Genomic DNA, 17,119 nt, shown 5'->3' with positions numbered 1-17,119 from the left:
TGGTTTTGGGGGTATAAGGAGAGGAGAAATATCCCATCAGTCATTCTTAGACGTTTCCTGCTCGACTGACCCCAAATCAAGGCAAACAGCTCTACCTCGAACAGAGAGGATCCCAGTGCTGTTGGCTTTGCCCATGAAATTCTCAGCAAAGCAGGTGTATTTTCCCTCATCAGATTTGCTGATGTTCTGGAGGATCAAGGTGCCATCTGCAGTAATAGTCACCCTGGAGAGGGACAGGAACCACACAAGAGGAAGGTTAACAATGGCTGTTCACTCTCTACCCCTGGTAATTTCCAGCACTTGCTGCTTTTAGAGAAATCAGAGATAAAAAAGACAGACAGAGAAATATCATGTTTTCTAAAGAAGAAATTAGAGGAACAACAAAGCTCAGGGACGGAGCAGCACATTTGGGTCATCGAGTCCAGTATTCTGGCAAGAAAAAAGAAAGTGATTTTAGCTACAGTTTCTAGGCAGAAGCTGAGTCTGTGCTGCTACCTGCTGCTGTTGACCAGAAGCTCAGTCCCCTTGGTCCAGAGCACAGTGGCTTTGGGTGCTGCTCGTGGCTGGCAGGGGATGATGACCTTCCCACTCCGGGCTGCCGGGATCAGCCGCTTCACTGGGCTTAGTCTAAAATCTGGTGCTAAGGCTACAGGGGGGAAAAAACAGGATTAAGGACTGGTCAGAACCCCCTGCTCTGGGGGTGTTTGAAGGGCCAAGTGACTGGGTATTGATCTGTTGTTGGATGGCTTGGTAAGAGAAGCGAGGCAGTATCTGGAGAGCGGGATGAAAGGAGTGGTTCCTCTGCTGCTGGGTGGGTTCTAACACCTGCCAGGGCAGGTGTTGGGTGACACACCTGAGGCAGGTGTCGTGTGCCACACCTGTTTACACAGCAATGGGAATGGCCCTAACAAGTGCAAGGTCTTGGAGAGACACAAGAACAGCTGCTTTGGAACATGTCGAGGATATTCTCTTCAATATCCTGCCCCAAGTCCCCAGCACAGACATCCAGCTTGCCTAAAACTCCTCCTGGGACTGCAGAGAGAATTGGGATTTGCCTGTTGCCCTCAGTGTCTTAATGTTGAGTTCAGGGCCTTTAATTTATCTCTGGAATCTCCTGACCACGAGGAGATGAACTTTTAGACCAGTGTGGAACAGGTTTGGCATCAGTTCAGCTCCAGTCTGAATGGCTGCTGAACTCTTGGGGTTTTGACCTTTTTCCTCCAAAAAAGAGGAGCTTGTAGTGGAAGAGAATTTGCAGTGCTGCTGCTGGGTGTCCTGTGCACTCCCTGTGGCTAAACAGATGTCCTTGTTCTCTTTCAGAGTTACTGAATTTACACAGGATTTAGATTTTTAAAGGGTTGTAGAGTGTCTTATTGGACCAGCAGCTACATTTCAATGGTGAGTGAAGCAGTTTTTGCCTGCTCCCATCTTTAATCTGGGATCGCGAGCATCGGGACGAGTCTAAAATGCTTCAGTGTCCCATTGAAACCCAGAGCTCTGGGAAGGGAGGAATTACCTTGCACTGTTAATTCAGCACTTGCATAAACTGTGCCATGCTTGTTCTCAGCCACACACTGATACATGCCAGAGTCCTCCAGGACTAGCTTGGAAAATCTCAGCTCTCCACCGCTCACTTCGATGCGGTTCTGTGCAAACAAGAGGATGAACCCATTAGATGAGAAAAAAACCAAAAATGGAACTCAATCCTCGGGTGGCCAGGGTTGAGTTTCATTGCAGACTCTTCGGAGCCAGCCTGGTTTTCCACGGGAGAAAACTCAGGGTGTGTTTTTGTGGCCGTCCAGCCTCTCCCCCACGTCGCCGTGCTCTGCTCGCTGAGACTGCCGAGCGCCCGGGCAGCACCGTGCAGGTCACACCAGGGCAGGTATTTCTCTGCCCTGATAACTGCCTGTGAGTCCCTGCAGTTGCACGAAGCAATGGCTGGGATGGCAGTGCCAGCAGGGGGAACTCGGGATCGTGGCAGTTGCTTTGCAGCCTCATGGGGGCACATGGAAGGGGGATGCGGGGTGAGGAACGGGCTGGAGATGCGTTTGCAGCGAGGCAGGAGAAGGGGCTGAGTCTGGAGGAGCAGGGTCGGTGCTGGGGGGTGCTGGGGGGGTTGGGGGGGCTGTCAGGGGTACCTGGGAGCTCAGGGGCTGCCCGTCCCGGAGCCACCTGACCGTGGGCCGGGGTTTGCCGGCGGCCGCGCAGCTCCAGCGCAGGTCGGACCCGATGTCGGCCTCCGTGTCCGAGATGACCTTCAGCCACTCGGGCTGGGCTGTGAGAGAGGGGGCAGAGCAGGAGCTCAGCTCGGGGGGCAGTGCTGCCAGGCAGGCAGCAGGATGCCCGTGGCACATGGGTTGGCACAGCAGGAGCAGCCTCATGCTCCTGTGAGTGAGGCAGAGCTGGGTCCTGCAGGGCTGCGGCTGCTGCTCTGCACTGGCTGCACTGGAGGGACCCACAGCCAAGGGGGAACTTGGGGGGTTCTCCCCCTAAGAGTTAATGCAGCCACTCCTGAACTGTGGAGTCATGGAATCCCAGACTGGTTTGGGTTGGAAGGGACCTTAAAGCTCACCCAGTGCCACCCCCTGCCATGGGCAGGGACACCTTCCACCAGCCCAGGTTGCTCCAAATTATCCAACCTGACCCTGGGCACTTCCAGGGATGGGGCAGCCACAGCTTCTCTGGGCAACCTGTGCCAGGGCCTCCCCACCCTCCCAGGGAAGAATTCCTTCCCAATATCCCACCCAAACCTGCCCTCCTTCAGCCTAAGACCATTCCTGAACTTCAGGATAAGAGGCAGGATTCAAGGTGGTGGTTTTGCTCCCAAAAGCTCAGTTTGTGCCCAGGGCACCTTGCTGTGCTCTGCAAAGGCACATATTTAAGTGAAAGACCCGTGTTTGAGGGTTTTCCCTCGGGTGAACACACATCCAGGGGTTACCTTGGATGATGATCCGGCCCTGGTGGGTGTCTCTGCCTTTGATGTTCTCAGCCTCACACTCGTAGGTGCCCTCGTCCTCAAAGCCAACATCCTGGATCTGCAGGAGGGGCTCGCTGCCGATCCACTTGGAGGACTGGGAGCCATCCAGCTTCCTCCACTTTATCTGGGGGACAGGGCTGTGGAAAAGCCAGGCTGGTGAACCTGGGTGACACCACAGCTCAGAGCAACCCCGTCCCCACATCCCCTGGGTGCCCTCCCAGCCGTGTCCCAGCAGGACTGACGGCTGGAGCCACTTCCCCCTTCCCACTCTCCCTCCCTCTCTGGCCTTCACCAGGGCCCTTGGAGAGAGGGGGTGTGAGGCTGCAGGTTCTGCCACTCCCTCCCCATCCCCAGCCCGACTGACACGGACACTGCACTCACTTCCCAAAGGCAAAGCACTCCAGAGTCACTGCCTGCCCTGCCAGGGCGTAGGTGTCTGCAGGGAACCTGGCCTTGATGCTGGGGGCGAACTGCCGGGCATCTGTCAGGGGGAAAACGTGGTGAGGAGCCCTGCAGGACTTCAAAATGTCCTGGAGGGCTCCAAAATGTCCTGGAGGACTCCAAAATATCCTAGAGGGCTCCAAAATGCCACCTAGGAGGGGAGGTCTCAAAGGGCAGAGGGACCTGCAGGGTGACACGACTTTCCCAGACCTTTGTGTGGGCAGAGGTTTCATTTGCTTCTCGCAACAGTCTCTAAAAATCTCTTTACAACATCTCAGGGCTATTTCTCCTTGATTTCCTAGAGCCACAGAATCCTACAAGGGTTTGAGTTGGAAGGGACCTTAAAGCTCATCCAGTTCCACCTGCCCTGGGCAGGGAATCTCCCACTAGCCCAGGCTGCTCCAAGCCCCGTCCATCCAGGCCTTCCTACCTGTTTAACTCCTTTTCCCCCGCCCCAGAAGCATTTTTTAAAGACAGAGAACCCCCCCTGGCTGAGGTTTGGGAGGGCTGCCTCCCCCCCATTCCAGCCAATCCATATTTTTAGGAGCTCTTAAGCTCCCCTGAGAGGCTGCAGGGTGACTTGGCACCGCTGGTGTCCTGTGGAGTGGCTTAATTTTGCCTTTCCCCCCCAATAACTGGCATTATCCCGCTGATCCAAGAGCACTGGTCCAAGGGCACTGACCCTCTGCTGCCAGGCTGAGCCGGGAGAACTTGCTGAAGACACTCTTGGTGATGAAGTCGATGTGGCTGGTGGCAAAGCAGGAGTAGTTGCCCAGGTCAGAGGCCTCTGTCTTGGCAATGTAGAGGTTTCCCGTGGTCTGGGAGACGAAACGTCTCCCGTCGGCCGGGATGAAATTGGGGAACTCGTTCAGGAGCCACCGATAGGATAAACCTGGGGGAGAGGGGAGAGGAATGAGCTGCACGGCCTGAATGGGTCCTCCTGGGAGGGCTGAACCCAGACCAGCCCTTGGAGTCGGTCCTTGTGTGGACACACCAAGTCCTGCCTCTGCTTTGCTGCTGAATAAACCTCAGATTCCCTTCCCTAAAATTCCCAGGGAAAGGCAGGGAGAGGGGTTCCCCTGCTGGGAATGCCTTGCTCTGTCGTGTGGAGATGTGGAGGTGCCAGAGCCTTACCTGGGTAGTGGGGGGGAGGGCTGCAGGCAAACATCACCCCCCAGCCCTCGGTGATCCTCACGGGGTCCCGCTCCTCCGCCGAGAATTCCTGCAAAACTGAAGGGGCAAAGTGAAACCTGGACAGAGCAAAGCTGGGGGCATCACTGGGCTTCATCTCTGGGTCTTCTCAGTGGTTGCACAGAGGGAGATCCCAAAGGATTAGGGGCTTTCTCTGTAGCACAATAAATTTCCATGGCACGCCTGGGGAAGTGCCAGGGGGTTTCTCCACAGGGTGGGGTTGGGTGCCATGGGCAGGAGAGCTGCTCTCCCACATTTCTCCAGGTGAGCAGGGGGGCTCAGTTGGCCCCCAGCTGCATTTCCTTTACCCTGGGGAGGCAAACTTACAGCCAAAGCGGAGGGAGGCCTCCCTGCTGACCACGGTGCCCCTGGAGTTGGATGCCAGGCACTGGTAGGATCCAGCATCCTTGGCTTTCACGGGGTTGCTGATCACCAGGTCCCCTGCAACCAGCCTGTAACGGGAGTCTGGCTCCACCTCGATGTCTGTGCCGTTCATCTTCCACCTGCCCAGAGCGAGAGGGGGGAGTGAGGGGGGAAATCCTCGTGGCCACACCCTGGGGGCCTCACAAGGGGCTGTGCTGGTTGGTGTTCCAGCTCTGCTGGGATTGGAGTTAGATTCCTATCCTGGCTGTGCCCTGGGAGAGATGGCACAGCACAGAGTCACTGAGGTTGGAAAATCCCTCCAGGATTGAGTCCAACCTGTCCCTGATCCCCACCTTGTCCCCCAGCCCAGAGCACTGAGGGCCACGTCCAGTCCTTCCTTGGACACCTCCAGGGGTGGGGACTCCAAACCTCCCTGGGCAGCCCCTTCCAGTGCCTGACCACCCTTTCCAGAGAGAAATTTTTCCCTAATATCCAACCTGACCCTCCCCTGGCACAGCCTGAGGCCGTTCCCTCTCCTCCTGTCCCTTGTTCCCTGGGAGCAGAGCCCGACCCCCCCCAGCTCCCCCCTCCTGTCAGGGGGTTGCAGAGCCAGAAGGTCCCCCCTGAGCCTCCTTTTCTCCAGGCTGAGCCCCCCCAGCTCCCTCCTGGGACTCACACCCTGTGTGGACAAGGAGGCTCATTCCCACCTTAATAATATAAAAGTGGAGAAGAGGAAGCAAATCCCGGCTGGTTTTCCCCCCGGTGCCGGAGCAGAGGGAGCAGCTGAGCTCACCTGTGGGTCTGAGCTCACCTGTGGGTCTGAGCTCACCTGTAGGTCTGAGCTCACCTGTGGGTCTGAGCTCACCTGTAGGTCTGAGCTCACCTGTGGGTCTGAGCTCACAGGTCTGAGCTCACCTGTGGGTCTGAGCTCACCTGTGGGTCTGAGCTCACCTGTAGGTCTGAGCTCACCTGTGGGTCTGAGCTCACCTGTGGGTCTGAGCTCACCTGTAGGTCGCAGGGGGGTTGGCTCGTGCCCGGCAGGTCAGAGTGACCTTCTCCTCTGCTGAACCTTCAGGGAAGAGGGTGTGGGAGGGCTGCTCCTCAAACACGGGCCCGTAGCTCCTGGTGCTGCTCTGGGCCTGGCACCAAACTGCAAGAGAGGGAAAACCCGCTTGGCTTTTCCTAAAAAACGCTCCTTTCCGGCTCCGTAGGGTGTCCCTGGCAGCAGCAGGAGCAGCGTGAGAGTCACAGCCCATCTGCCAGCACAGCCCAGCCCTGGCTCGAGGCTCCCAGCCTGCACTACCCACAGAGCATCCCACCATCCCACCATCCCACCCTGTCAGAGGAGCATCCCACCATCCCCACCATCCCACCATCCCACCCATCCCACCCTGCCGGAAGCACCGACGACCCCGGAGACGCAGGGATGGAGGATACGGACACGCAGCCCTCGGAAAACCCCAAGGGGTTGGGAAGCCCTGGGTGCCCTCCCTGGGCTGGTTCCTCCTCTCTCTGCACGGGCTGGTTGGTTCCTCTCATCCTCTCCAGGACGAGGGAGCAGGAGGAGACCCGGGATGGTCCCTGCTCTGCCGGTCCCTCAGCCCCTGCATCTGCAGCACCCCAGCTCTGACCACTCAGACCAGTTGGCTGCTGGTGTTCAAACCAGTGCAGACCATTCTGTTCCAGGACTGGGATGAGCCTTGAGCTGCTTTTGGAGCCTTCAGACACGGGTTGGACTCTGATCTTGCTGTTGTGGGTGCGGCTCAGGCTGAGGCACGAGAGGAACAGAAGGACCCTCCTGCTTCTCCCACGCTGTGTCTGGGCCCCCCTTTGGAGCCAGCACCCTCTGGTGACCCTTTGGCACTGGGAAGTGCCATCTGGCCTTGCTGAGGGACTCATGCCTCAGATAAATACCAAATTCTAACAGGCCCCCTTCCACACAGGCTGGATGGAAACCAGAATCCCACAATGGTTTGGCATGGGAGGAACCTTAAAACCCATCCAGTTCCACCCTCCTGACCACCTTCCACCAGACCAGGTTGCTCCAAGCCCTGTCCAAAACCTGGCCTGGCAGTGACACTGTAAATAAGACCAAAGCAGAAGCTGCCTGGAAATCTCTTTATTGCAGGAGCAGCTGGTGGGATAATTGCCAGCAGGTCTGTCCTCTCCCTGGCACCTTGGAAATGCCTGTCTCTTATCAGGGAAGGAGCCACCAGCACAGTCCCCTGCTCACTGATAAGCTCCAAGATGCTTCTGTAGCTCCAGGATCCTTCCATGCTTCCTAATTGAATTAATAACTGTCTCAACCCCACAATCTGTCTCCTTCCCTCCACTCCCCAGCATGGGCACTCCTCAAATGAAGCAGCTCCAGCCAGTTTGATGTTTTATGCAAGAGTAACTTCCAGCAGGGAATGGCCAGCTCAGCTCTCTGGGGTCAGGGGGAGCAGCCCCTTTACCTGCAGCTCCCGGGGTTTGGCTCCTGCTCCGTGCAGGGATGAGGGTGGGATGGGAAAAGGGGGCTCTGCTAATTGGCTCAGTGGGTTTGGAGCAGCTGTCCCAGCACCAGGCAATTATCCCAGAGCTCGGGATGTGCTGCTGCAGGAGCCTGCTGGTCCCTGGTGTCACAGGGAGGGGGCTGAGCCCGGGGCTGACTCTTTGGAATGAAAGAAAAGCAGCATTTTGAGGGCTGTGTCCCATCCAAACCAGTGCCATTTCCTCCTAAAAACCTTCTGTTCCTGAAGGAAAAGCTCGTGGAAGCTGGAAATCTCCTCCCAGTGGGGTCAGCAGTGGCTGTGCTGAGCAAGTCCCAGCTGGAAAGAACTCTGCTGACCAGCAGGGAAAACAATCAGGAGGTAATGGGGAATTAATAAGAAAGTACTAATTGTGTTCTGACAGGTGTGTTAATTGTGTTCTCACAGATGGCAGTGACTGGACTGAGGTTTAACAGCTTTACATTTCGAGATTAACGGGGAGCACGTGGTGAATAATTCCTATTTGTTTAACAGATAAAATATATGTTGTTACCACTCCCATCCCTGCCCTTTCTCGTGGGATGCTCTTTTCCAGTCGAGCCAAATTAGGCTCGTCCTCCCCTCGGCTTCCACCCAGACTCTGTGTCCCGTTGCTCTCCTCTGCTGTCCCTTTTTCCCTGCCAAGGTTATGGACTGCAACTGTGAGGGATTGATTTTCCCCAAGGAAATCAATGCCAGGAGTTCAGGTGAGTTTTTCTCTCCAGTTCCAAGGTGTCTGGTCGGTGCTGGGGGTGAAATGCCTGCATCTCACTCATTAAACAAACAGATTAAAGCCATAATTAAACAGTTCCAACACGGGGACAAGGGTAGAATTAAGAACTGAGGGTAAATCAGGGTGGTAAATCTCAGAACCTCCGAGACTGATTGTCTGGGGGCACTTCTGTCCCCTCAGAACTCTCATTTTTGATGTTACCAAGACGTTCTGTCCTTGGGCCCTGTGGTTTGGGCAACAGGGAGGACAGACACAGAATCAAGGTCTCCTCCAATTCTGCAAGGAGCAAAGTGACCCGCTCGGGATTGTCCGTGCTGCTTCCAGCCTGGAGCAGGAACGGTGGCAAACCCAGCCCTGCACCTCCCCAGCGACCTTCAGGGGCAGTGCAGATCAATACCAGCACCAAAATAAACAGAACCAGGGGCGGGTGGAACATCTGAACATGAAGATTTGGCAAAGCAGCTGCGGGGAGGTGACTCCAGAGCCTCCCTGGGCACCGGCCCCTCCCTGGCATCATTTGTGGGGTATTTTTAGGAATATGCTGAGAGGCAGACCTGGAAAGCCCAGGTGTGCAGGAGGCTGAGCCCTTCCCCTTTGTGCTGAGCCCTGAGCCAGCTCTGGAGGGCAGGGAATGATCCGTGGCTCAGCTGAGTGTTTTCCAAGCCGTATTCCAGCTCTGAGGACACGTCCGTGGCTCCGGAGTGCTGCCCACAGCCTGGAGCCTCAGCACACGAGGGAGCTGGGCAATTAATTGGTGTTTTGGGCAGCCTGAACACACACATGTGCCCAGAGCCCGAGTGGTTATCTTTGAAGGGGCAGCTCCCAGAGGAGCAGAGGGGTTTATTTTTAACGAGAAGCTTTGTGAGGAACAAAGGGTCAGGGCTTTAACCAGCCTTAGATCTCAAGATTTTGCAGAGCTTTTCCCAAATGAACAAAGGCCAGGGAGGTTTTTAGATTTTAGAGAGCTGTCCCTGTGCACTTGAGAAGCTTTAAAGCTCTACAGATTGCTCCAGACCTTTACACTTTGCCCCAGACCTGGAGGCTTTGGCTCTGTGGTGTCTCCTCGAGCCTCATCTCTCGCTGCTGCCATCGTTGTGTCCCCAGTCCCTCCCTCGTGTCCTCAGGGAGGATTTCCCAGCTGGCTCCTCAGATCCATTGCACCATCAGCCAGAGGTCAGAGAAAATCACCCTCCCAGGCTTCCCAGAAGGGCAGTTTTGGGGGGCTCAGCTTGGGCTGGGAGCGAGTTGCCTGAACTCAGGTGGTTAATGGGAGAACCCAAGTCCATCTCCATGCCCAGATTTGGGTCAGACCAATTTCCAAACAGGATAATTGCCTCCCAATCTAGGGCAGCCACCCCTCCTTCTGCCTCCCCGGGGATCCAGAGAACATTAAAAGGTAATTAGATATTTATAAGGACAGGCGAGCAGCCTCTGCCCGGGATGATGAATTAGCTTGAAGACATTATCTAATTCTCAGTTGGCTGAAATGAAATGTCTCCCTGCTGAAAAGGGACCTGCAGAGAGCAGCCTGAGCCTCCCTGAGATCCAGCAATGGTCCCTGAGATCCAGCAATGGTCCCTGATGAACAGGAATCTTCTTGCAGTCAGGGTGTGGCCAACAAGGCATCCCTAGAAAATCCAGGATGGTGAAGTGGCTTCACCACCAGTGACTCCCACTGGCAGAAGGAAATTCCTCCTGCATCTCCTGATTTCACCCAAACCTGGATTTAGAAAGGGGGGGGGGAGATGGTGTCAACCATTCCTGTCCTCTTTGAGCAGCACAAAGGGAAATTGGGAATAACATGGACACAGCCCTGGGTGGCACAAACCCCCCCGAGGATTGGGCTGATCCCAACTGGTGATGTTCCCCCAGACACCTCCCACCTCTCCCAAGGGAAACTCTTACCCAGGAAGGTGCTGACAGCCAGGGACGTGTGGACAAACCCTCTGGTGCCTCCCATCCTGTGCCAGGTCACGGTGTGGAGCCTCTACGGGGACGGTGGCCCTGCGAGGGATGGAGAGCGGGGTGAGCTGCCAGGAGCTGGATTCTGAGTCCCTTCCCGGGGATATTCCATGATTCCGTGATTCCAGAGGCTCGGCCCGAGGGCACAGTGTCCAGCTGTGCCACCCTGCTGGCCACAGGCCCAGGGCAGAGTCACCCCAGGGTGAACATCCAGCTGTCCCAAGGGCAGGGCAGCGGTTGAAGGAGCTCTTTTTTTCTCCCTGGCACGACAAATCTGGTCGGGGACTTGTTGTTGTTCCTCCTCCCCTCGTTATCTGCTCTCCTTCCCCCCTCCCATACCTCCAAAAATAACACTCCCTCCTGAATGCTCCTGATTAAAAACCACAAAGCCAGAAGAGCACACACAGGATGTTGGTGGGGGGTGAGGAGGAAGAAATGAGCTGGTACTTTGTGAAAATAACAGATATTGGGAAGGAATTCTTCCCTGAGAGGGTGGGGAGGCACTGGAACAGGTTTTCCGGAGGAGTTGTGGACTCTCCATCCCTGGAAGTGTCCAAGGCCAGGTTGGAGCAACTTGGGCTGGTGGAAGGTGTCCCTGCCTGTGGCAGGGGGTGGCACTGGGTGATCTTTAAGGTCCCTTCCAACCCAAACCAGTCAGGGATTCTGTGATTCTATAAAAAAAAGGCATCTTTGATTGAAACTCCTCAGGCACTGCCTGATTTTGGGGGCTGTGCCAGCCCCGAGTCCTTTGTTCTGGACAGGTTGGGGGGCTCAGCCTCTCCCCACGTGCTGCTCCCCAGCTTTCAGAGCCCCAGGCAGGGAGCTCAGGCTTGTGGGGGGATGTGCAAAGGGGCAACACAGCCCTGGGTCCTTTCCTGCTTTTCTCTTAAGTTTAATGCATTTGAACAGTTACTGAAGGGCTGAGGGAGTGCCCAGGCATCTCCCGGTGCCCAGGGATGAGTTAGCAGGGGCAGCAGAGCCGTCCAGTCCCCTCCACAGCCCCCTGCCTGCCAAGATCTCCCAAAAATTAGAAAACCCAACCAAACCCTGTGCCCTTTGTGCTGCCCCTCGTCCCTGAGTTCTCCCGGCTGGACCCGGCGCGGGAGCACCTCCAGCACAGGCACCTCTTCCCCCGGCACTCCAGCAGGGATATCGGGCTGGGTTTTTCCCCCCTCTTTGTTAACGGCCCCGGCAGGAGGAGGAGGAGCCCGGGCTGCCCTCCCGAGCGCACAGCCCGCTGAGCCGCCGCTCAAGATGCTGCCAAGAGCTCCCGGGGCCGCCCGTGCTGCTCATCCCCCCTGCTCCAGCTGGTGCTGCTCCGCTCGCGTCCCGGCCCATCTGTCCGCCCGAGCTGCTCCCGAGCTCCCCCGAGCCGGGATTAGCCCCCGTCCCGCGGGATGCAGCCCCAGCTCGGCCGGTTTGGGACCGGCAGCCCCGGAGCTGCACCTGAGCAAACAGGAGAGCCCGGCTTTGCCCCCCGACCCCCCCCCCGGGGAACGCTGCCCGCTGCAAAAGCCACCTGGCCCCTTTGTGTCCTCCCCCAAATCCTTGATTTCTATCTCGTTTGGGTTCAGGGGGCTGGATCCCCTCTGCCCCCAGCGAGCTCACGCCCTGGTTGGGGTTCGTTATCTGCCGGGTCCCAAATAAGGCTGGAGCTTAATTACGGTGTGTGTGGCTGGGGGAGGAGGGACCCCTGCCTCCTTTTCCTCCCATTCCCAATCAGGCCGTGGCAGCTCCTGGTGGGAGCAGCGTTCTGGGCAGGGAATTTGGGGACGGAGCAGGGAAGGGCGTGGGGCACATTCGCACATGGAAGCTGCTCCATTTGTTCCAGCAGCCCCGGAGTGAGTCAGTCACATGGAATCACTTGATGGCAACGACAATCCCGCCCCAAACGGCGTCCCGAGCCCACGGCCCCGCAGCAAACACTGTCCCTTTGTTCCCTGCCCCGGCCCTCGGCCGGGGGTGCTGAGCAGGCAGAGCTGCCACGGGGGTCTGCGGGCGGTGCCAGCTCTGCACTAATTAACGGGTTGACTTTTCCAGGTCTCCCCAGTTTGCTTCCTTGAGGGCCTGTGGAAGGCAGGGAGCAGTGGAGCTGTTCCTGCACCAGCAAATTAAAGTCAGGGAGTCTTTGCTCCGTCACTTCCAGCCCCGATTGCTGGGCCTGGATCTGCAGCCCCGGAGCTGCCCCGGGAAGCTCTGACTGGCTGCAGCTTTGCCTCCTTTATTCCTATTCCCTCTCGCTTTTAAAACAAATAGCAAAGAGGGTGGGAAAGTTCAGTTTGGTTATTTTTTGTAGAAACACAAATGGTTTGGGTCGGGAGGGACCTTAAAGCCCAGCCCATCCCATCCCATCCTATCCCATGCCATCCCATGCCATCCCATTCCATGCCATGCCATGCCATGCCATCCCATGCCATGCCATGCCATGCCATCCCATGCCATGCCATCCCATGCCATCCCATCCCATCCCATCCCATCCCATCCCATCCCAACCCATCCCATCCCATCCCAACCCATCCCTTCCACTAGACCAGGGCACTCGTGGCCTTGAGATGGGATTCATCCCATCCAGGGATGGGGCAGCCACAGTTTCTCTGGGCAACCTGTGCCAGGGCCTGCCCAGCCTCACAGGGGGGAATTCCTTCCTAAAATCCAATCCAAACCCACTCTCCGTCAGTTTAAGTCCATGTAATAAGGAGGAGGAGGTCAGTGTGGGCCACTGTCCCTCCTGGGGGGCTGGAGGCTCCTCTGGGCAGCTCCTGCCACCTCCCTGGTTTTATCAGCACTTCCCACTTGCTGCTGGATGTGCTGTATCTGAACAAGTTTCCTCCTGCCTGTCCCTTGTGCCTCCACCTCAACAGGAGGTGTTCCCGAGGGCTGGGATCTGGGCAGGACAAGGGAAGGAAGAGCTGTGATGCCTTTCCATGGGCTACAGCCCCCAGCACCCCCCCTCAGCTTCACCCCCTGCAGCCAAGCAGAGCTGGTATCCTGTGAAAATCGAGCTGATCTGAATTGTTGGGTTATTTGTCTGTTCATTATCTGTGATGTAAAACCACAGCTCTGTGCTGGCTCCGGCTCTGCCTCTTCCCACCCCGCTCTCCCCATCTGTTCTCATCCCTTTTATTCACCACGTTCTCTCTTCCCACTCCCCTGTGCTCATCCCTCCACCTCCCCAGAGCCCCCCTGCCGGGTGGCTGTTCCTGGAATGCTCGGGGTGGCTCGGGGCGGCTCTGGAGGTGGGATGTGCTGAGCTGCTCCTGGGAGGCTCCTGCTGAGGGAGGTGCTGCTGCTCTGCTGCTTTAAATGCACCCTGTGCTTTAACTTGGTAAAAAAAATCGGGAATGTGACAGCCAGGAGGAGCTCCAGGTCCCGTCCCCACCAAATGGAGATGGAAGAGAGAAACGGAGGAGTTTCTCCGAGTGCTGACACTGAGTTTATGTGCAACCAGAGCCTGGATGAACTCATCCTCTTGGATGCTGCTTTCCCTGGTCCTGCTGCCTTGTCACCTAAAAGCCACGATCAAATTGTGCCTGAGGGGCTGCTGCTCTTGAGGTCACCCCTGGGGCTGGGCTGGGGCCTCGGGGGCCTCTCCAAAGCCACGACCCCGAGCACCCGCCCCTCAGCTCCTCCCAGGCGTGCCCAGGCACTCTGCAGCTCACACTCAGACCTGCCCTCCGTCCCTAATTAGAGCAGGGCCACGGGGACCTGTTCTTTCCCCTCGTCCTGGGGTATTTTGACAGTCACTCGAGAGCCTTCTGCTGCACTGAAAGGGGATCTGCCCTCCCTGCTAATGGATGTGTCATTAATACCTCCTGCAGCAGGGCAGGCGTGGGCACAGTGGGAAAACCACGAGCATTAGCCCTTTCCTCTGGAGCCCCTGGGATCTGGGAATGATCCATTATCGTGGAGACGGAGTCCAGGAGCTACAGAGAGACTGTGAGGAGTCCTGAGCCTCTGGGAGAGGAGACACTGCCTGGTCCTGGTCCAGTTCCAGCTCTGGCTGTGGAGCAGCATCCTCTGCAGGGGGGGACTCCAGCTGGATTTTGGGTGTGGGGAGGCCAGGGGTGGCTTTTGGGGGGAGATGGGCTTTGACAGGAGGTGACAAGGCCAGCAGAGCAGTATCCATTACCAGGATAAATCAGTGTAATTCCACCTCCTGTGCTCGCTGACCACAGGAGCACTTTTAAGTGGGGCAGCTCCTTGTGCTGCCTCCTTCCCTGGGGAAGGATTTTGCTCCTGAGGGTGGGTGATGCTGCAGCTCCTCCTGTGCTGAGTGTCTCTTTTAGTCAGGACCGTGGCAAAGGCTGGGAAGGGCAGGCTTTTGATGTTCCCTGGGTTTTGACTTGCAAGCCCTCCCCAAGGTTGGGAACAGTCTGTCCATCCCAGCACAGCGTGTTTCAGTGAGCTACAAATGGGTTTGTTGTAATGGATCTGTCCTCCTGTAAAACTGCCTGTGCTCAGGAGATTGATTTAAGAGGCAAACTCTGAGTTCAGCCTCTCCTGAGCTTTTCTGGGTTCTGATCTCTTGGTGGCTCCAGGACCTGCAGCAGCAGCAGCTGCTGCAGAAATCCTGCAAACCACCCCAAAGCCACCCCAAGCAGTGAAGTGTCCAAGGCCCAAAGGAGGACCAAAAAACAGCCTCAGAGGGTTCAAAGCCTTGTGGTGGAGCTCAGGCTCCTCACACCCCAAAAACAGACCCCAAACCCCACTGCAGTTACTGGAAGACCCAGTGGGGTCAGAACACGAGGCAGAGGAGTGCTGTGGGCACTGCTGGGTTTGATATCTGTCCCCAGCCAGAGGACCTTAAATTGATAATAATCAATTAATTGTAGCAGCCCTGGCTGGATAAGGATCAATGTTTGATCAGTGGCTCCTGCTCTTTCCTCCCCAGATGGATGAATGGGGGGGAAGAGCTCAGAGCAGGGGGAGAGGAAGAGCCCAGGTTATCCCACATGCTGGAAAAGACAGAGAAATCCCTGTGGGGGGAGAGAAAGCCCCCCTGGGAGCTCAGGTCCAGGGGGGGCATCACTGGGAGAGTTTGGAGCTGCTGAGGGGCTGAGGCTGCAACGCTCCCACCCTCCCATCCCTGATTTTGTGTTGGATGGGCCCGGGTTGGAGCCAAGTGCTGGGAGAAGAGCTGCTGCTCCAGGGCTGCGCTTCCCTGAGCGGATTTTATGGATGCTGGTGGGTCAGTGTGTGGCTGTGCCACGGGGGAGGCAGCCCTGGCACCCAGGAGCAGCTCCTGCTCAAAGCAGGGAGAGGTTTGGCTTCACCTGGGGGTAAAAGAAGCCCTTCTGGTCCCGGTGGGAGGGGCAGGAGGGCTCTGGGGTGATCCCAGCAGGAAAGCTGCATCCAGGCACGGGCTCCCAGTGGTCCCTGTTTTCCCTGTGCCTTTTAAGTGCCTTTCCCTAATAATTGGCTGGTGCATGCAGGGACATCATGGGTCACAGCCCCTCATTGTCACGGGGGCTCAGTGGGAGTTTTCTTTTGGTTCAGCCCCATCCAGGCAAACCCTCCCTTTTGTGAGGAGACAAAGCCGGGATCTGCCTTCGCTCCAGGGACATGGGATGGGGTGTGGGAGGCACGGGATGGGCTGGGATCCCTGGGGGGGGGAAATCTAATTCTGATAAAAAGGGTGATGTTATGAGGGGGCCTTTCATGCTCTTCTGTTACGTTGGGAAGTCTGAATTTTCGATCTGGGCTTTGCAGTCAGGGGGTTTGCCGTTTTTTTTTTATTATCATTATTATTCTTTTTTCCACCCCCCCCGACCAAACCAGTTCCCATCTCTGGCTGCCACCACCTTGGTGCCTTGGGGTGCCTGATCCTCTGCTCTGCTGCAACAAACCCTTGGAAAGTCCCCGGGGTTTTGGGGCTGAAGCTCTTGGGGTGTCCCCACAGCCAGATCAGGCTCGTGCCACCCCCAGGAGGGTCCTCGGGGCAGCTGCAGCAGCTCAGCCCTGAGGAGGTGCCTTGGAGCACGAGAGAAGACAAAGCAGACCCACAGGAACAGCCAGGAAACCTTTCTGTGCATCCCCAGGCCCCGGGGCAGAGGGGATGGGGGAAGTTTGGCTCGGGAGGTGAATTCCCCACGAGCTGCAGCTCCGAGCTCTCCCTCCAGACTCGTGTTTCAATCGATAGCTCAGTCCACAGCAGCTGGGAAATGCTCAGAGTCTTTGAAAACAAGGCCAGCAGTGACTCCAGGTGAGCACAGGGGTGGCTGGGAGGGGATGTCTGCCCAAAACCCTCCTTAATGCTGATTATGGTGGGTAAAGTTCCAAACATTGGGCCCTTCTCCCAGACTCTCCCCTGCACGTTCACTGGGGTGCAAAGCACCCTCCGAGCATCTCTGGGCACAGCCTGCACCCCCTTTCCCTGGGGAATGCTGGTTATTCCTCAGGGATTGCACGGGAGGGGATGTCAGACAGGCTGGGAGTCGAGGTCACCTCCTCCCCAAAATAAAACTCCAAAATAAAGCTCCTCACTGCAGGTCTCCCCTTTCCTCCCCACGCCTGGAACAGGCAGAGCTGAGCTGTGGGGAGCTCTGCCCAAACCCTGGGCCATCCCCAGCTCTGCCCAAACCCTGGGCCATCCCCAGCTCTGCCCAAACCCTGGGCCATCCCCAGCTCTGCCAGCCTCGCCAACCCACCCCCTCTCTGCTATTAGAGCTCCGTGGCGTCAGCAGCAGAGATTCTTTGATGTGGCACAGGTATAAATAGCTCCCTACCTGCACCAGAGCCTGCTCCATCCCCTCCCCGCTGCTGCCTTGGCAGGAACTGGTGCTGGGAGGGAGGAAAAACAAGTGGAGGGCTTTGGGAAACCTCGGGGCTGAGGCAGCCCCGGGGAGGTGTTGGGATCCCTGATCCCCCAGCCTGCTGCTGGTGTGACCTCACCCAGAGCCCTCCCGGTGTCTTGGGGGTCCCTGCATGGCACTGGGCATCTTC

At 57.1% G+C, this 17,119-nt stretch overlaps 1 protein-coding gene across 1 annotated transcript in view; it reads right to left on the bottom strand.

The window, feature by feature from the left end:
• Positions 1-17,119, bottom strand: part of CNTN2 (contactin 2) — a 31,753-nt gene that overhangs the window by 11,403 nt on the left and 3,231 nt on the right. The window contains exons 2-12 of the mRNA XM_064635973.1: positions 10,121-10,219; positions 5,978-6,122; positions 4,937-5,112; positions 4,553-4,648; positions 4,101-4,310; positions 3,359-3,458; positions 2,939-3,114; positions 2,139-2,275; positions 1,517-1,646; positions 496-646; positions 96-223 (exon numbers count right to left, since the gene is read on the bottom strand). Of these exons, the coding sequence (XP_064492043.1) occupies positions 96-223; positions 496-646; positions 1,517-1,646; positions 2,139-2,275; positions 2,939-3,114; positions 3,359-3,458; positions 4,101-4,310; positions 4,553-4,648; positions 4,937-5,112; positions 5,978-6,122; positions 10,121-10,175 (1,504 nt within the window). The 5' untranslated portion in view covers positions 10,176-10,219. The remainder of the gene's footprint in view (positions 1-95; positions 224-495; positions 647-1,516; positions 1,647-2,138; positions 2,276-2,938; positions 3,115-3,358; positions 3,459-4,100; positions 4,311-4,552; positions 4,649-4,936; positions 5,113-5,977; positions 6,123-10,120; positions 10,220-17,119) is intronic.

The sequence above is a fragment of the Pseudopipra pipra genome, chromosome 25 (genome assembly GCF_036250125.1).
Source record: "Pseudopipra pipra isolate bDixPip1 chromosome 25, bDixPip1.hap1, whole genome shotgun sequence".
Taxonomy (NCBI): domain Eukaryota; kingdom Metazoa; phylum Chordata; class Aves; order Passeriformes; family Pipridae; genus Pseudopipra; species Pseudopipra pipra.
This window is presented reverse-complemented; position numbering and strand designations above follow the sequence as displayed.